Source organism: Onychostruthus taczanowskii, unplaced genomic scaffold, assembly GCF_017590055.1.
Source record: "Onychostruthus taczanowskii isolate IOZ18803 unplaced genomic scaffold, ASM1759005v1 scaffold12, whole genome shotgun sequence".
Taxonomy (NCBI): Eukaryota; Metazoa; Chordata; class Aves; order Passeriformes; family Passeridae; genus Onychostruthus; species Onychostruthus taczanowskii.
In genome coordinates this window covers 3,927,645-3,948,177 of record NW_024498351.1, presented here as the reverse complement: position 1 = coordinate 3,948,177, position 20,533 = coordinate 3,927,645, and the positions used below count along the sequence as shown (strand labels likewise).

Genomic DNA, 20,533 nt, shown 5'->3' with positions numbered 1-20,533 from the left:
TGGACTTAATTACTGGTTCAGGATTTCTTGCTTGTGGGGCTGAACCCAAGAGAGAAGTAAAGTTGTGCAGGGATAAGTCTTAATTTCTAGATGACCTATCTATACTATTAAGCAGGTAATTTCTTAGGTGACTAGATCTTTTCCAGCCTCCTGTACCTGCAGGGACAGGACAATGATCTAGCAGAGAACATGCAAATGTTCATTTTACAGAAAGACTGTGGGGACAGGCTGCTGCCAACAGGCTGCTGTGTTTGTTCTGGTGCTTGTCTGATCTCCTAGTGAGCTAATATGGATGATCAGCACTAACAGGAAAAAAAAATATAAAGAGTGGATCAGCTGATACTGAAGGATGAGAAGAGCAGCTGACATGAGGTATAGCCAACATTTGGTGATTTACTGTCAGATTAGTGGCAGAGTTATGGACTTAAGGTTTGTTTTGTCAGTGGAGGTTGAACTGCTTACCCCAAGGACTGCTGCTGGCCTCCCCGTCCACTCCCGTTGCTTCTCTGGTGCCACCCTCATGCTCATGTGGCTCTGCAGCCAGCTGGAGCAGTTGGCCTGTCTGGCTGAAAATTAATCAGGATATTTGGGATGGGATTCTTTGTTGTTAACAAAACCACATGGCTGATCCAGCAGACTTGTGACCGTGCCAGCACCAACACAAGAAATGGTGAGCGTGGGGAATGCTGTGCACGGTCTGCTTCTCTGACACTGATGGGGAAAGTGCACCTGGACTCCATGTGCCATGTCAGCTAGTTTACACCATCAGCTGGAGGACTGGGGCTCCTCACCAATGGAGGCATTGAAGCAGCTGACCACTGTGGGTGCATTTTCAGTGTGAATTGACTTCCACAGGATTAATACAATTCTGTCTACTGCACCCACATCATGAATTTGGGATACCTGTGAGTCTTCTGTTTTAGCTTTAGGAACTTTTTGGTAGAACTAGTAAGTCTGTCTTTGGCCTGCAGGTGGTGGTAAATCTATCTTTTGCACCACCCCTAATTTAGCTATTAAGTTATTAACATCTTTATGTAATTCAGTTTGCAGTGAAATATTTTAGGTGACATTTAAAACATTTTGTGCTTGGAGTAATGTCTTCTAATAAGTTTTTAGAATGTTGTACTGTAGTACACTGGCTGTTACAAAGATGGCATGATTTCTAAAGTAACTGTGAGGAATATATGATGCTTTTTATTAAACCAGTGTTTTGCCTTACAGTAATTTCAGCATGAGCTATTTTAAAATTCTTGGCTCACATTCCAAGAAGTCACAAGACATTAAAAATAGCAACATTTTAATTATTTTTACTCTGTGTGTGGGTATAAAGCAGGGTCAATAACCATCACAATGTACGTTTCTTTTACATGGGTGTGTGAACCTAAGGACTGATACTTTATGAAAAGCTTGATATGACTTGACAAAAGGATAAATTTCTAGATGTTGGAATAGATGCTTGAGAATACTAATTTTTTAGAACAAGTGATCATTCTTTTTCATTATTTTTGTTGGCTTTTTTCCCCTTTAGGCTTTTATGTATGTCTAGAGTGATGTATGAAAAAAGTGCAGTCAGTTTTCCTGTAGAATATTCATTGTTATGTCAGTTTAGATAAATAAACTGAAGGTCCCGGTTCTGATAAAGAGAGCAGGCAATGTGAAGGGCTGCTCATTTCCTGCTGAGAATCCAGTGCAGGCTAATAGGAGGGTGTGTAAGTAGATGACAAAGAGAGGCTGGGACAGGCTAGTAGGTTGGGATGTCTTCTGTGTCCCAAGCAGTATCACAATCTTTAGAGCAGAAGGCTGTAGATAGCCAGGGGAGACCCTCCCTAGATGGCTATGGGTAGGCTCAAAGGCAGGACGGGGACAGTCACAAGCCAGTCCTGCTTGTGATCTCCAGAGGCAAGTAAAATCCATCAGTCCTCTGCCTACTCAACAGCCAAGCAGACTCACTGTCAGGCAGCTTGTGGGAATGTGCTCATGAGGTGACCTCCACTGGACTGGAGACTCTGCTGCTCCTGAACCAGCTAAAGGACCAGGTGGGTGAAAGATAGCCCAGAATCTCCAGGCCTCTTGGCTTAGGTAGCTGTCCTGCTCTGGGCAGACACAGCTCCCTGCCTGCTCCCTTGGAGATGGCTGTGTGATTTGAGCTGTATTCCACTTAAACAGCACCTCCTTCTCTGCTCTGTGGGGACTGCTGAGGTGAGTGATGCTCACACAGTCACTGTGTTGGGTCAGGTGTCACTCTGCAGGAGCAGCCTTCTGAGAAACCTGGTAGCTACACTGAAATTGTGTTTGAAGAGAGACAGTGGTCAGTCAAGGAAGTGTTGAAGCAGAGCCCCGCATGAGGGAGAAACTATGGTTTATACACAGTACGTGCACTTACTCCACTGAACAGTTTACAGCTCTTTGCCCAGTCTACCTTGTGGCAATTTTATTTCCTTAATGCATAGATCTGAAATATGCTTTGGAAACATTTTTCTCAAGTATTTATGTTTAGAAAACCTGTTCTTGAAACCCAGAGTAGAGCCTGCCAGAAAGAGTGAGTAGGTGTTTAACAACTTGAAACACACCACTCCAGGTTCTTTATCTTTCAGAAATGGTGACCCGTAGGACCCTTTTCATATTGCTGCCGACTTGAAGTACCCAACTGCTTTCAGCATAGCAGGCACAGCAACTTACAGATCCCCTCTGAACTTACTGAGTGGGTTTTTCTGGGTTCAGTGTGGGTTTTGAGGAGCTGGCAGGGGATGCTCATCAAAGCTGTTGCCTTAGCTGGAAATGAAACAAAGTTTGTGATTTAAATCAACGGTTAGCAAGGTCTAGGATAAATGTCAGATGTCAGAGGAGTTGCTCTGGTTGTTCAGTCCTTCCTGCTAGAAGATGAGGGGGTGGGTTGGATGGCTAGTTTGCATTTTTACTTACTCCATATTAGATACGACTCTGGTGTTGTTGCTAATGTTTATGAGATTCTTTAATACTTTGGAACTTCCTGCTGTCTGCACGGTTTTCTTCCAGCAATAAGAGTTTGAACTTTGCTTGTGTACATTGCAGGGTGGCACAGGAGCTAGTGCCCTACAGCTAGTTATTGTCACACTGTCCCCTCGGGTGTTCTCATGTAGTTGTGGGGGGAGTTGCATTATGGATGGATTAATATTTCCTTGCCATGTACATTTGTGAGGATTTTTTTTCCTGACTTCTGGTTCATTGCTGTGCCTTATGAACAGGAGGAGGAGGTGGGAAAGAGGCAAGAGCCATGCAGTACAGTAATTGCTGCAGCTCCTACCTCATCAAATAGGAGAATTAAATTTGATTTGGTTATGTTAATTATTTGAATGGCTTGAGAGAAAACATGTCATTAACTGTGGAGCAGAGGAGGTTATTAGTAACCTTATCACTTCTCTCTTTGCAACACAGAATAAGAGACCAGGAATTGCTTCCTATGGAGCAGGGATGGGTAGGCTCAGCATAAGGTATGGGTAAAATCACCAGCTGCCCCAAGAACAGCATCTTATTTCAATTACTGGGGTTTAGTATATAACAAAGTTATGGAGTTTGCAGTTCCTTTACAGGACTTCACGGGGAAAAAAAAATGTGTCTACTGTCATTTCCATATTTTTAAAGGGCTTAAATAATTGTAAGCTAGATGTGAATCAGACTCTCCTGGGGGTAGGAAATGTAGTGCTTTGCCAAAAGGTTGTTGATGAGTGACCTGTTAATGGAAAGTGGAAAAGAAAAACTGTCTTCTAACAGCTTGTTTTGCCTGTGAGCTCATAAATTTTCTAATAGAACCATGTTATCGTGGGTTCTAAATTACAGATAGTTGTACATTTGGGCTGTCTTGCTGCCCTTGATATATCCATTCTTTAACTTCACTAGGTAGGTTTCATGAGAGATTTTACTTCTTTGTTCTTTACATTTTCATTTTAAAAATGTTTTTATGTATCCTTTTGGTCCTCATGCCATATGGAAAGCTTGAACTTGTGTCTGCATGACAACTCCTATGACTTCCAGCCAAAAGTATTTGCTTTTATATGAAAGTGTTTATCAGATTCTGAGGCAAATTGCAATGGGTCAAAGAGCTTTTACCAGTGGAAGAAAGAACTTGTTTCTTTTAGTTCTTACTGATACTTGAATGCGTGTACCTCATAGATTTTCTAATTTCTGCCAATAAAACTTAAGTAAATCCTGAATTCTTAGTATGGAAAGTTACTGCTGCTCCAGGAGAATTCAGATTTTATGTTACCAGACTTCAGTCTCCTTCCTGTCTGATAATAAATACGATTAAAACCCTAAAGAATGTAGATATTCAGAGAAATGAAAGCAAAATTAAAGCTTCAAAAATGAACATCCAAAAGAAAGAGACTTGAAATATGAGGAGCTAAGGAAAGAGTCTGGGGTACATATGTAAGGAACACACAACTAAAAGTGTTTCTTAAAGATAAGGCTGTATTTTGATGGGACACTTTGAAGGAAAACTAGAACCCTTTTCTGCTAAAAATGCACAGTGAAATATGACTGTTAGAAATGTTTTCTAAAGCAGCTTTGCAAGCAGTGTGGATTGGGGCCAAGCCACATTTGAACTGTTTCTGAAACCAGACAAATAGGCATTGTTTATCCTAGACTAGCCAGACTGTTTCAGAAAACAGTTCAGTCAGAGCAACGTTCATTTCTAGTCTTAATTAGTTTCCAGAATGTCTGTAGCGGGAGGACGTTTTCATCCACATCCTTTTTGACTCTCTTTCTTCTCTCCTCCAAATCTCCCCACTCTTCATCACACTGAGGAATTGCAGCCATCATGTGCATGTGGAGCTAAACTGAGCCCTGACAGAGTTGGTGTGGTGCACAAGAGCAGACTTAAAATGCTAATGCACTCCCTGTACTAACATTCTTGCTGATTGAGTCTGGTGTTGGAACGTTTCTGGAAAAGGCTTGATTAGTATACCTTTGTTTTGTTGTTAAGATGTTGTATTAATTTGAACCAGACATAGTCTATTTATTTTCAGCCTTTAAAAAGTCCATTCAGCTCTTCCAGAGGCTTCTCGCCAATAAATATTCTTTATCTCTTGCATTTAAAAGAGAGAAAAAACCTTTCTCTTCTGAATTGGTTGGTTGGTTTGTTTGTTTGTGTTATTTTAATTCCTCTGCAGCTTAGCACGAAGTGGAAGAATATTAATACCATGTTATTCAAATTGCAACATTTCTGAAAGTGGTAATCCCAAATTGGATTTGATTTTTACCTGCAGAAATAGTAGGGGCTGCTGTATCTCTTAAATAGAACATTCAGAGGAGAGGCATCAGAAATCTTAGTCTTACTAAGAAAACAGATGAGTTGGCAAAAGGAAACATTTTTCTGTCCCTGCGTATCAACAAATATTTGGTCATGTTGTCTTCCTAACCCCACCCACCAAGTTATTACTGAAAAATGTTATCTCAACTGGAAGGGAAGACAAGTTGTTAAGTAATTGTTAAAAATATTTAGCAAAGGTTTGTAGGTTTTTACTTCACAGTGTAAATTTTATTTATTTATGAGAATATAATTCATTAAATACTTGCAATCTGCGAATATGCACGCCCACATGAGACAGAATGTGAACTTCTAGACAGAATTGAGAGACATAATGGATTTAATAATTGGCTTTCTATCTTTGCAGAGTTTTGAAGCCAAGCTGTAACCTGGTTTTCATTAAAAGGGGTTGGGTATGGTTTTATAGTGCAGCAGTTTTGGACAAATTTCTGTAAGATAACAATGCAGCGGAAAAAACAGGCTTGGCAAATCCTTTACGTTATATGGGAAATTTTTGCTTGGTGCTACTTAATTGTTTTCTCTTTGAGACATTAACCATGTTTTAATAATTCTTTTTTCTTCCATAAGCCAAGGACCCTTGTCATCCATAAGAGCTGCAATCAAGAGATGTAAGTTTGCTTTTCCTTTTTGAGAACTGTAATGTTGTAAGATTGCTACATCTTTATTTTTAGTAACTGTTTAACTTGGTATGCAAAAACAAAGTAGCTGTAAATAAGTAAGCAGTAAGCTTAGGGGCTGTAATTTCTTTCTCTTTCTTTTTAGACCATCTTTTTGTTCCTTCTTTCCAGTTGCTAACATTTTCTTATTTATGCACTAATGCATCCGTGCACAGATGTGATCTTTCTCTGAAGAGCTTGGTTAGATATGCCCAATTTTTAGTTCATTTGACAAAATAGAAGATTGTTTCATTTTAGTAAAAATCTCCAGCAACTGCTTATTCACTGTACTGGGGACAATTAGACTCTTGTACTGGGCTTGTTTTGGAAAATAAAAGATTGTTTATAAATCTTGAATGAAAGTCCAAACTCGTCTTCCCTGATTTCAGCATTTCTTTTCCCCTTTCCCTGCTCATGATGTTTCCAGGCAGACAGTTTATTTAGATGCATCTTGCAAAGTATTTTATGCTGTTACTTTCTTCCCCTTTTCAGTTTTATTTCTTTTCTATAAATGACTTTAATTTCATATTAATGAAACAACCCTCAGGATTCTGCTATGGGGAAAATAAATTAGTGTATGTAGTACTGATTTGTTTCTCCTGGACCTATTAGTCAGGGACTCATTAGTGTGGATTAGATTGGAGGTAGTGAAAGGCCATCGTGAAAGCTTTACTCAATGCTAGTCTGCATGATGCTGTCCTTAAAATGCAGCACTTTATTTGTGCTGTTGCTGCCACAGATGGAAACTGGAAAACAGAGAGCACCAGATCACAGAGGGCCTTTTGAGTTGAAGTCAGAAATTGATTCAGACTGCCTAAGCCCCAGTACCTTGCCAAACTGAGAAATCATCTACGATATCATTAAGCATTTGATATCTGTTTTTGAAAATGCAGTAGCAAGTGATTCTTTGTTTTGAGGCATAATCACATAAAAATCCAGTCAAGAAGCTGTGGCTTATGGTACTTACTTATCAACATGTGAATAACTATGATGAAATATAAGTACCATGTGAATTATTCAGATAATAAGCTAGCAAAATAATATCCATGTACATAGCAAGGCATTGTATATGAAACTATAGTTTTTTGTATGCCGTTACCCAGTGCTGTTAGGATGGACCTAGATTACAATGGACACTGAATAATTCCTAACTCCCCTTGCCATTAATCTGGAAAAAGTATGATATTCTCTGGACAAGTGTATTTCCCTAACAGAGTAGAAATCTGTCTGTCCTGATTCTTTGGGCTCTTACTCTCAAATTTTGAAGAAACATGCTAAGTATGTACAGGGTTTCAACTTACCCACCTGTGGACAATGCTGTATGTCATTTTGTTTTGATAAGTCTCTCCATTTCTTGTGACCAGAGAGAAAGGTTTATTTTCCTTTGGTGCCCTGACTACAACTCCAGGCAGAAACATGGTGTCATTTTCAGTTCTTTCACTGCTCCATATGATTCAGAAAAGTGAGCCTCACATAACCTGAAGGAAGCAAGCATGTGAACATGAGATTTGCTCAGGAGTAATCTTTTGATCTCAACTCTTCAGAAGTTACCCCAGGATCTTTAATGATGGTCTCAGGCCTGGACACACCACTCCTATCCAGCTCCCCCTGAAGTCAGTGAAGCTGTTTCCATCGATGCCAGCACAGCAACGTGCACAAAGAATGGCAAAGAAAGGGGAAAGAGGCAAGCCATATGCTGTAGTGAGACAAAGGGGGAACAGTATTTTCACTCACTTCTCCACTCTTCCAGTCCAGTCTGTTGTTGGGAAGCAGGGCTACAGAAGCAAGTCTCTTATCCTAAAATGTTGGAAGAACCTGTGGGCTTGTTCTATCCTCATTCTGTCCTAATTAAATACATGGCTGAATGAAGGATGTGTAACAGCTTGTATGCACTCTGAAGCTGTGGCTTTCCATTTGGCAGTTTTGCAGCCATTTTTGGCTGTGGGTTTTGTTTGTTTTTCATTTTGTTTGTTTTGCTTGGGGGCTTCCTAGGTTCTTTTGGCTCCCACTTTTTTCCAACCAGATCAATTCCGTGACCTCATTCTCTTCCCCATCTGCACAAACATTTGGGCTGGCACAATGCAGGGAATGGTGCAGAGGCAGGAACACACAGCCCAAGGAAAGGTGTAGGAAGGAGTGAAGTGCCTTCATAAATCATGATTGTCAAATTTGAGTAAAACTATGGACTTGCTCTAAGGATGTAGTTACAATGATTTTATTCAGCAGCAGTGTCAGCCTCTATGGTGCCTAACAGATCAGCTATGAGAAAGGTATAGAGGACTACCCTGGGGGTGGGAAGAAGAATCCCTGTAACCCCCCTAGTGTATTATTCTGTCAGTTCCCTCACTGAAGTTGCACAGAGAAGCGCTGGAGCCAGGAAACAGAGGCAGGAAAGAGACTCCTGTTGGGGGTGGCATGTTCCTTCCCGTGTGCTGCTGGTGGTCTGAGCCCAAGGTAAGCAGATTCAGGGAGGTAAAGTGAGACAAAAACTTAGACAGTGGTAATTTTTTTTATCACTGTGAACTGGCTGTGGAGTCACATGAGTGCTAACGTTCACTCAAGAGGAATTAAAAACCATGTTTGGAAGGGGAATTGGGCATCACCATCCCTTTAGCTATGTTCAGGCATTAAGTCAGCCCAGTTGTAGTGTCAGACAATCTAATATTTCCTTGAGGTGCCTGGAAACAGAACCAGAAAAGGAGCAAGACCTCCCCCTTGTGCCAAGAAACAGTTTGGGAGAAAACTCTCTTATTGCAGAGATGCATGAAAAATTCCAATTAGTTTGAACCTCCGCATCTTTTCTTCACAACAACCATTTCATACAGAAATAGTCTAATCAGATGTTGGGTGAAATCAAGGCTCTTTTTTCTGGTGTTGGCTTGAGGATTATCTGATCATTTTAGTGTTCCCTGAAGAGGGATCTCTGCAGTCATGTAACACCTTTGATATTTCAAAAACCGCAAGTGTGGCCTCTTCCATGGGAACATTCTGTCAGTTCTTCAAACTGCATTACTTTGTAGGTAAGGGATGGAATTTGTCCGCTCTTGAGGCTTTCCCTGAAATACTGTAATGAATAACCTTTATTCCTAATCATCTATATAGTGGAACAAATGACTTCTTAGTCTAATAGTCTCCATATTTCATAGGTTTGGAAGAAATGTCTAACATGGTTTTAGAAAGCTTTGAAAGAAGGTGTGTTTTTAAATATTAGCACATGTCCTTGTTGCAGAAAGGCTTGGTCTGTTTGAGGCTATCTTTCCAATTTTTAATGCAAAATTAAACTTGCTTTTAAAACACTCTGCAATGACAAAACTGTTCAGTGTTTCATACAGTTTTACTAATGGAAGCACACAAATATTGTTATGCAGTGTGTACATTGTGGAAGCACTCAGTGCCCACAACAGAACCTTATCTCTTACCAGATCCTTGATAACTTCAGTTGTCTTTGTATTGCCTTAAAAGGTTTCCCAAAAGACTGTAATTTCTAGCCCAGCTGTCTTCTAAAGGCTCAAATGTACATGTCAGACTTCTGTTGCCACCATCTTGTCTGTAGCATCGAAGTTTATGGGTTTGAGATGTCATAGTGGTTGTACTTACACAGGCATTTTGATCCCAAACCTTAAAATGCCCCCTGCACCATATGTATGTATTTAAAATACAAATTACATATTAAGTACGCTTGAAAAGTAGGGCCCTGGGAAGAAACAGTCGAGAAAAAATTTGAATCATAAGTATGCAGCACAAATAGGATACCCTCTGCCTCCACATGTTTAAAAAGAATAGGAAAAAGACTACTAAATAGTTCTTCTAAGAACTATGTACAAAAGAGGAATCTGTACGTCACCGATCTGCCCTCCATTTACAGTATTACCATTAACACTTTATTCTGTAAAAGGTTAAACACATTTAGATGCCTCATTGACACTGGCCAATAAAGTGCCTCATTGACACTAATAGAAATAAACCATACTGACAATGGTATGAGTTGGTTTGATTTTTTTTCCCCTCACAAGACCAATAAAGTTAGAAGATTAAAAAGTGAGGTTTTTATGCACTGATATTTTCCTCTCCTTCCCCTTCTGAAGCTACTTTGCTTGTTTTACTTACATACCTCTAAGCATAAGCTTCTGGAAATGTTAGTGATTCTCACCCTGAGCATTTCTTATTGTTAAAGCTGAGAAACCAACTGTTTTCAGTTGTCAGTGTATAAAGCAGCGCTGAAATACATTTCCATTGACTCCCCTGATGGAAGAGAGGTTTTTAAAATCTGAAAACTGTCCTAATTTGAAATCTTTATTTTTCTGATGGAAAAAATTAATAGTATGCTTTTTCAAGACAATCCCCAAAGGGAAAGAAGAATGGACTTAAAGGCTCAAAAGACCACAAGGTTAGAAAAATGGCTGCACATTTTTTTCTTGTGTTTTTTTTTTTTAAGTCAGGTATATACTATATTTTAACAATTCATGTATTTTTTCATGCACTTTTTAATTAAAATTAATATCTTAAAAAATAGTGAAGGAATAAAAGCTGTGCAAGTCTGGGGACAAGGATTATTTAGAAAGTTTGTATTTTTTTTTTTCCCTAGCATTTGTGAAACACCTGAGACCAGAAGATGCAGTAGCTTTTATCTCTGTTTCTACTGTGGATTTAAGTCTTCTCAAGAGCTTCCAAAACAAAATATGTTCTAAAAGTATGGTTGTAAAATAATATGACAGTAAAAGTAGAGGAGATGTTGACAGAAGAGAAGGCCTTTATCAGTGTCATTAAAAAATAAATGTTTATATTAAATGTTTATGCACATGGAAGTAACTTGATTCCATTAATACTTGAGAGATATTTTTTTCCAGAAAAATGAGTACATTCTGAAAATATATATGATGGCTTGGGCATTAGTCCTTTTAAGGAGACGTGTTTATATATCAGCTAGGAAAGTTATTTTTGTATAAATATTTTCAATGTGTTGTTTTCAAGAGAGTTGATTTGTTTACTTGAATTTTGGAGCTTGATAGATTACATAGATACCTCACTGGATTTTTTTCTTGCTTATGTTAAGAAAGGAAAAAGGTCTTTCAGGCTTTTTTTAGGTTTTTCCTGTTTAATAACTTTGATAAATAGAAGCACATTTAGAGTCTCACAGGAAGAAAGGGCTTGTATAATTTATCCAGAAATTAAGGAATAGTGAAGTTGAGGTGACAGGTTTATTAATTCAGTTTTACCTTCCCCATTAATTAGCTTTTGCTTCTCCTGCCTTTATCATTGGAATTGGGCTATACCCCAAGCAGGTGTATTGACCACATTTACCAAAAAGACACTTTCTTCCATCATCTTTGCAAAAGTAATCTTGGATTTGATTAGTTTTGGGGTTTTTTCCTCTAACGTGTGTGTTAGATCAGTGCTATGCTGAGATCTCTGAAGAGAGAAGTGAACGTGAGGTGTTTATTTACTTAGTCAGTTTTTACAGAACTGATTTAGATGTGAAATAGTTTGAGGTATGCCTCTTGCTAGGACCAATCTGCCTGCCTGTACCTCTGTGGTAGGGGATCCCAACTTCTTTGCATCTGTATCAAGTCATCAGTGTAAATTACTATTTTTGAAGGGGAGAAAAGGCAGACCCAAATAAAGGACAATTTTAAACTAGAAAAAGCATTCAAAGAGATTTGATTTCCCTCTCCACATTCCCACTGTGTTTACTTGTTGAGCCATACAGTGGACATTTCCATGTTCAGTTTTATTCTTCACGGTTAATTTATTGCAAGGAAAGCTTCTAAACAGCCACTGTTAAAATTGGCATGCGACTAGAAATAAAATGTACTTTTATTTTCATTTTTTAGGAAATAAAAAAGTTAAATAAATAGTGTTGTGAATAGACATTACAGTTATCCCTTTACAACACTGGCACATGCACTATCCTTGCATGACTAACCCGTTTGATCGTGGCTTCTGGCACTCTGAAGCCTTGGTTTGTTCTCCTTTACCTCCTCTTTGTCTTCTGTAACCCCTTCTTTTTTTCCTCTAGCACTCATGAATAGTGCACATCCAAAATGCCCTGTCGAAGAGGTATGTCTGACACAACACTCTGCAACTCTCCAATCAAGTATGCTTTGCTGGTTTTGGCTAATGATGCTGTGATGTTGCACAATAAGATGCTACCACTCCCTTAAATTGCACTTGCTGTGCAAAAAAAATTTTCCTTGGATAATTTGTTTTTCTCTCTAAAGAAATGCAAATGAAAATGCAATGTGGCCATTGAAAAAAAATATTTGAATGTAAATATGGCAAAACCAGAAAAATTAAGAGGTCAGGATTTGCTTATTTTATGTAACTTAAAACATGTGGTTTGAAAAAAAAAGTTTCTGACTTTTAATCCACAAGTGATTTAAACTTTAGCAAATATCTAGCTAGGAACATTTAGTATTTTCTTTTTACATGAAGGAGAGTGAAATATCTTTTTAGGTTCTGTGCCTTAGTACTTTTCCCTTCTATAAAACAAACAGAAAGAGACATTAAATAAGATTGAAGAGCACATCTCAGAAATTATTCATCAAAATGAAAAGCCTGATATGTTTAACACTTCCTTTTGTTTAATCCATGTATCATTTTAATGAAAGGAAAAGAAGTTTCAGCTCTTGGGTCCCCACAATGCAGAATATAGGAAGGTGTGGAAATGAAGACAGGGGAAAGGACCATCCTTTGGTGGTAACTTGGACATAGAGAGACTTTAAATGATTATGAAACTCCACTCTGACTATTTTTAAAACTTCTTATATTTAGTACAAATATTTTTTTTAACCTTGGCCAGTCTTAAAATCTGGGATTTAGGATCTGATGCTCTATGTTCTGCATTTCATTGTTAGTGTATTGGTAAGGGCTCTGCTATTATTCTCATATTGCTGTGACAGTATATTTTAACCTCTTCAAAACTTTTTTTTCCTTTCTTTAAATAGCTTCTCGGACCTCTAGCCATAGTGATCAACAGAGGGATAGAAGGTATGATGCTCTTATTTATATTGCAATTAGGTGTTACTGTAAAACTTGTTACTGTAAAACTTGTTAGATTTTGTCACAGTATTACTTTTTATGGCTTTCTCCTCTAGTTTATTTTTTTCCTTGTCTCTATCCTTAGTATGTTTATAGAGTAGACTTGGAAAAAAGTAGAAATACTTTGATTTTTAAGCACGATAGGTTAAGAGTTTGAGGAGTTCTCTCATCAACTTTTGTATGTGTCCTCAAAAGGAGAATGCAACCAACCATCAAACCTCTGCAGAGCTGTTTTATTTTCCTGACATCTATGTACGGGATCACTTCACAACGAAAATAAGCGCACTTTTATGCCTCCTTTCAGTTTCTCAAAGGATATTGAGAAAGGAGGTCACCAACCTGGATGGCTGGTGAACTGAGTCTGCCATTATTTTAGATGTGAAGGAACTGTACCCTTCTTTTTTTAAATTGTTTTTAAAATAGTTTTAGAAGTTATGCTTCTGCAGCTTTATTTCTGTCAGCAGACAGAAGCTTCTGTAAGCAGATGCTTTATCTGCTCACAAAAGTCCCTTTTCAAAGTGGAAGTTTTGTGAGATTCTGGATGGATCAGTGGTGCTGCAGGGACCATGGCCTGGGAGCACAGGCCAGCCCTGCAGCTGATGCTCTGAAAGAGCAGGTGCAGTGATAAACCAGGATATAAACCTGTGGGTCCTTCGCTGTGATGGAAGTCTCTGTAGTACTGGGTGATGTTAGCAGACAGGCCCTGTCCCAAAGGCCTTGTGGGGCTTGCTTTGCCCCACTTCAGCACCCTGGGAGGTTTCCCTTGAGGTCTGAGGATAGACAAGTTTTTAGGTATCCAGCCAAGAAGCAGTTTTAACCGCCCTGCTGTTTTCAGATTGTAGCTGGCTAAGGGCAAACACATGATTACTTCTCATTATCCTGTGAAGACTAAGACTTCTGCCATCTGATTGAGTTACACTTGTGTTTAAGGACTTTAAGCATTTAAATTATTTCACTGAAGCCAGTAAACCTACTTTTTGGCTAAGGCATTTAATTAGGAGCTTTGAATGGAAGCCTAAGTGTTTGTTAGAAAGGTCAGGTAAGTTGCTTTGAGATCATGGGAAGAGACCTTTAGTTAAATCAAAAAGATCTGAGATATTTTTATTTCCTGTTCCAGGAAAAACTTGGGCTGTTATACTTTAAAATAATTATTTGTAAATGTTTAGGTAATTATTCCCCTTTGCCTCCGTTTCCAGGCGTCCTGAAATTACAATAGTTGCTGCTGAACCCCTCCGGGCATCCTCCTGGTTTCCAGGTGCAAGTCCTGTCACTCCTCAAGGATTAGGATTCCCTTCTGCTTCATCTCATGCTCAGTGGAGGAGAAATGAGCATCTTCCAGCTGAGGTGAGCATGAATTTACATGAGGTACTGTTTGATTTACAAAGGTAAAAAGCTCATTAGGTTAGACAACAACAATCTTTGCTTGCTCAGACTTTCATCACATTGAATATGACAGTGTTCTTTTCCTCTGTATATGTTAATTTAGTATTTTTTAATTCATATGCCAATTTTTTTTTTAAGTATCATATCTGGATGTACCTTAATATTTATCTCTCTATTTTGTAGCTTCCGCCATCGTACGAGCAGGTGATAAAAGAAATCAATCAAGTGCAAGTCAATACCACAAATAACAATAATGCTGCTGCTCCTAGACATACCACTACTTCTGCAACACAAACTGACTTTCCAGAGGAACTAATCAGCCATTTGCCAGGAAGTAATGTAAAAACTAGTGTGCCTCCACACTGGGAATCTGCAGGCTGTCGAGGTGAGGCTGTTTTGGATTTCTCTGTGATGAAATTCTTACTCTGTCTTCTGAAGATGCACTTTATTGTTGGTCTGTGCAGCATTTCATATGAATAACAGTTAAATTTCTGTGAATTATTACTACTGTAAATTTCTGTAAAAATCCTTTCTTCTGAAAAGCTGCTATTGAATTCAGAGTATTGTTAAATCTTGAACGTTTTGTTCAATTCGGCCAAAATGACAGACAGAACGTTGGGGCCGTAGGAGCTCGGATATCTTATCAAAATAGCAGCACTTCATACATTTAGACTGAAAAGTGTGCTAACCAAGTTGGGGAAGCTGCTGTACTCTTCTTTGGTATAGATTTTGTTTGCATGCGTCTCAATGCTGCAAGTTAACAGGAGCTTTTGAACTCAACTTGTAGATACCGTGCATTTCAGCAATCTTCAGCTTATTCCTAAAGTTTGTATATTTTTCCATTTATCTTTTTAGGAACAGAACTGTATTTTTACAAGCATTAGCAGAGTTCTCAATGAAAGCCATCATGTTTACCATCCTGATGGCAGTCAAAAAATAACACAAATTAAATGTTCTGGGACAAATAAGTAAAACCTTTTATTTTCTGTTAGCAGGGCAGAGTCCTCTTAAACCTCCTAGGCCTCCTGCAACTCTTCTAAGTAAGTCTCCTGCAGAAAATGAGAATCATTTAATAGTCTTTGAAAATCCTGAAGGTCAGAGGAGCCATGAAAATCCCAATGCTGTGATATGTCCTGTGCCAAAGCCAAGATCAAGAAGCAATCTCAGACCTGTGGTCAAAAGTACTGAAAGTAAGATAGACAGTGGAGAAGAAGTGAACCAGTCCAATGCAAAACAGCAGCAACCTGCAATTCAGCAGTCACCTCTTCTAGATGAAGACAGCTTACTAGACAATCACTTGGTGATGGACAGCATGAGTACAGAAAGGAGCCAAAATAATATTGTTTCAAGGATCAAAGTATTTGAATCCCAAGGCACTAGTGATACCTCAGGGTTATCAAAAAAGCCAGAAATTGCCCCTCGTTCATTTGTTCCAAGATCTGTTGCCACGAAGAAGCTGGTGATTGCTCCAAAGCCAGGGCTAGGCAGAGTTTCAGAAGAGTGGGATGCATGGACCGAAAGCAAATCAACAGCTTCCAAGGAATTGCAGCCTCAGCCTGAAATAGTTGGGAGCAGTGTTGTAACCAAACCTGAACTGCCAAAGAAGCCAAAACCCAGCCTTGTTAAAAGTAGCAGTAGTGATTTTCTTGATGCAAGGTGTGGATCAGTTGCAGAAAACAGCGATGGACAAAAGAGATTTCCTGTTCCTGCTCCAAGGCCTCTTGTTCCTAAAAAGTCATGTTACTCAGAAAATCCTGCCCTTTCTTTGGCCTCACTAAAACCGGTTTCTGCTCCTCCACGGCCTTCTGTATCTGCCCAAGACAAGGTTTTAAAGTCTATGGGGGAATTGTCCCCTACAGCCAACTCCTCAGCACCTGCTTTGCAAAATAAATTAGATGTGGAAGGAGATCTGATCAGTTTTGATGATGATGTTTTGCCCCTGAGTCCAGCCTGTGTAGTTAAAGATAGCATCAGTTCTGAAGCAGCAGCAGGTAAGAAAAGTTTTTAAAACTGTCACTATGGTTATTCTTTGCAGGTGTATCCTGCAAAGAATAACCATACCTGTCTTGTTGGGGTTTATGTGTGTGCAAGAAACTTTTGGCTTTCTGTTATGCCAAGATCACTGTAAAATTACATGGATTTTAAGACTTAGGAGGTTTCAAGGCTATATATATCTCAGAACTTCTCTGCTGGATATATTATGTGATTACTAAAATAATGATAAAAGAGTTGATCTTATATGCTAGATGTCACCTCCTGAATGTGTAACAGCTCTCTTTGGGGAACTTGTGACAGCGTATCTCTGACCACCTAATGTGACTAATTTATGTGAGTGCCTCAAGTTCTGTGGTAGAAACCTAGTCATCTGAAGAAGGAGCAGTGTTTGTGGCATATAGGAGCACTCATGATCAGACATACTGGGTGGTCTGTCCATCTCACCAATGCCTACTTATTTTCTCTGTCCTATCTTTCTGTCTGGCCCTGTCATGTGACAGCATTCTTATCACACAGTTTCAGCTTCATAGTTTTTTTAATAAATGAAAATAATTAATGCATGTGGACAGGTCAATTACTAAAAATACATTCCTCTCTTAAACATTGTTTGATACTATTAGACACTTGGGGTCAATTTTTTTAGTGCTGTTTTTAGGTAGTTTAAGACACAGGTGGGTGTTGGGCTTTCATTACATTTTATAGCAATAGGTTTTGCCGTCTTAATATTCAGTATGTCTGAATATTAAGAGAGCTCCATTGCAATCCAGGGAGAGTTCTGTTTTAAAGCAGAGGGTGTGTCATACAAAAGGCTCATTTAAGGAAGTGGCTATGACTTCCAGGTTTTTTTTTTTTATTAGCCTCATCTAATTTTGATCATCATTTGATATTGGGGGGGCTACAGGATGCCTTATCTGAGAAGCTGCCAGAAGCTTCCCCCATGTCTGACAGGGTGGGAGGGATCCCATGCTGAAGTAGGGGAAGAGTGTGGGAAGTCCTCCACTGAAGAGGAAGGAGTGGCAGAGACAACATGTGATGAACTGACCACAGCCCCTGTTTTCATCACCCTGTGCTGCTTCAGGGAGGAGATGAGAACATTGCAAGTGGAGCCGAGACTGGGAAGAAGGGAGGGGTGGGAGTAGGTGTTGTTAAGATTTGTATTTATTTCTCATTACCCTTCTCTGATTTGACTGGTAATAAAGTCAAGTAATGTTTCCCCAAGACAAATCTGTTTTGCCATGATGGCAGCTGGTGAGTGATCTCTCCCTGCTCTTATCTTGACCCAAGAGCATTTTGTTGCATTTTCTCTCCCTGTTCATTGGAGTAGTGGAATGATAGAGTAGCTTTGGGGGGCACCTGACATCCAGTCAGGGTTAACCCACCACACATCATTTATCATCTTAACTTTCACAAAAGAGAGGTGTAGATGCTGTGTAGTTGTGATGGTAAATCAATATTAATGATTATTATCAAATGCAATTTCTTCACAGTTCGTGAATTGTATTGTCAGATGAAGTTCCAATTTGTTATTGTTTCTCCTCTCTATTGTCATAAAAGGCCCAAGGCAGATGTAGAAAGTTCTCTTGAAGTTTTAAGTTGTTAAGATTGGTATATACAGACATACAGTTCTCAGGAGAACTTAAGTAAGCAACGAAAATAAGGCAACAAAAGATCCTGCAGGAGAGGTGAATATTTGAACAAGTCCATTTTTTCTTGGGCTGACAGATTCCAGGAACTTGGCAGAAATGTCACCAAAACTGAAAGGAGGCAGTAGTACAGGGTGACTGGAGAGGTATTTTGTACTTATGTCAAGAAAATATATGGCTGATGGTGTCTAAGGAACAGAGGCATGATCATTGTGTCTGGAGACTGGAGTCATGGAATAGACACTGTACATGTGGATGGTTTTAGAGGAAAAGCCATTCAGGGTAAAAGTTTTGTAGTTTCAGTCATTTTCTTTTGATTAATAGAGGTAGCAAATAGAAGGAAAATGTACCTGTTCTAAGTTGTAGGCAAGAAAAGAGAATAATTACATTTTGAAAATGTATAAAAAGGAAAATCATGTTTTAGCTATGTACACTAAAAGACAGACTTGCCCACAGCCTAGAAAAAATATAAAACCTTAATTCTTCCATTAAATCAGAGATTGAGTGATCACAAAGGAAAATCACCTGAGAAAAACAGCTTTCATGATGAAGTGGTAAGAGTGTTGTTATTACTCTTTCTGGTTGGTGCCCTACATGTTATTCTTCATTTAATTAAGAAGAAAATGCTTTTCATCCTGGTGGTTAACAGAGGAATTATTCATAGAATAGTTTCCTGACTTCTTAAGTCACCCACCCGTGATTTTATTAATTCAATAAAATGTCACCTGTGTTGCAATCCCTTCTTGTCTGCTAAAGAAAAAAAGGTATGGCAGCATTACCACTTTATTACACTGCAAAATTAGGACTAATTCCAGATTTCTGCTGGCATTTTTGAGCTCAAGATCATATCCTGTACCCTGGATAACTAATACTCTGCAGTGTCCTGACAGAGCGTCCGCAAGAACAACACTGGCTCTCTGAAAATGAGGCAACACAGAGCACTAACACTAGCTATTTCTCATGTTCCCATAGGAACAGCTTAGGGATTTGCAAGATGAATCCATGGTAAAATGTTTTGTGAAGGCAGGAAGAGAAGCTCTAATCTTGCTCCCAGTTCCCCAGACCTTTGCATTTCTTAGATATTTGTCATTGTCATTACTTAGCAAAATGACAGTGCTCTGCTTGTTGTTATGGCAACCCCAGGAAAGGAGGAAGGCTTTTATGCAGTGGCATTGGAAGCCAAGCACCAGCATCTTGTTTGTCAGAGAGCAGCATTGCATTGCATATTGCAGTGTTACCAGAGCTTCATTTTGTCTGGAGCAGCACAGCTGCGTGAGGCCAATGTGAACAGAACTGCAGGGATCAATCCCTGCTGCTGCTGGCTCCTGCTGTCAAAGGAGCAACGGGAAGGGTTCAGGGACTGCGTGATGAGGAGGGCACAGAAGGCAAAAGTTGAAATGAGCATATGAATGAAAAGGTGAAATAGGCAAAACAGAGTATCCACAGCAGTTTAGGTGGCTGATGTAAGACTCAGCTTCCTCTATTCATCAGCTACCACCGCCACAGTAAATGAAAGATATTTGAATACTGTATATGTGCTAAGATAACAGTGTTGGCAGCAAACCACTTTAGTAGTTCACCTGTCTAAATGTCAGTGTTTAACTGGTAGTTCAACTACCAAAACTAGCTGAATGATTCAAGTTTACCTCAAGCAATCCTGTGAGTTTTGTCAGTGTTTGACAGCATCTCCAGCAACACAGCTATTACTTGAGTGAGTTCACCCTTATCCAAAAATCAGTAATTTTATCCTTGTCCAGCTGTGCATGAAGATGGGAATCATTCAGGTGCAAATAGAGACTCTGGATACGGAGATTTCTTTTAAAGCTTTCAGCATCCACTCAAACTTGAAGACTGTGGAAGCTTTGGAAGCTTCAAAATCCAGAGGTGAATTGTGACAGAATCTTGCAGCCAACTCACGATGCTGGCCCAAGGGAAGTGCTAGGAGGGAGAAGTCAGGAATGACAAAATCTGTAGAACTGCATTGTCATCAGCTAAAACAGTTTTAAGTGCCATAATTTTGGACTCAAAGGCTAATGTTCAAGGCCATTTGTATCCTAATGAAATTACTTCTATTTAAGTGAGTCATTTAGAATGTGAAGGCATGTGTTTGGGACTCTACACCTTTTGGTTCTAATGCTTTGATGATAGTTTTGGTATTTTGGATCATCTGGGTTATTTCTGCATTTCTTTTATGGCTGGTAACAGGAACTTGTGCAGTTCCTGGTGGTTAAAAATTTTGGTAATCTGTCAGGTGGGCTCAGTTCTCACCCATTTATACAAGGCTTGCAAATTAAATCCTAGCGCAAGTTTAACTGTGTAAAAATCACAGCTTCAGAAGACTCACATTTTTTACTTCTAACTTGTATTAGTTGCTATGTCTAAGCGTGTAGCGTGCCTGCTTGCTAGAAGTTATGAGAATATACGTTTTGAACAAAGAAGATCAGGTTATGGTGTATTTGGAGCACACATTTAAAATACAACTTGGAGGTGATATTGCTGCAATATTTTTATTC

General features: G+C 39.1%; 1 protein-coding gene across 4 annotated transcripts in view; it reads left to right on the top strand.

Moving 5' to 3' along the window:
- SH3D19 (SH3 domain containing 19) overlaps positions 1-20,533 on the top strand; it is an 81,636-nt gene that overhangs the window by 33,641 nt on the left and 27,462 nt on the right. For 2 of the 4 annotated variants that reach the window (XM_041427936.1, XM_041427937.1), the window contains 6 exons: positions 5,873-5,913; positions 11,978-12,018; positions 12,906-12,948; positions 14,196-14,343; positions 14,566-14,767; positions 15,375-16,373. In XM_041427936.1, coding sequence (XP_041283870.1) covers positions 12,003-12,018; positions 12,906-12,948; positions 14,196-14,343; positions 14,566-14,767; positions 15,375-16,373 — 1,408 coding nt within the window. In that variant the 5' untranslated portion in view covers positions 5,873-5,913; positions 11,978-12,002. The remainder of the gene's footprint in view (positions 1-5,872; positions 5,914-11,977; positions 12,019-12,905; positions 12,949-14,195; positions 14,344-14,565; positions 14,768-15,374; positions 16,374-20,533) is intronic. The other 2 variants (XM_041427933.1, XM_041427935.1) reach the window with 2 other exon arrangements.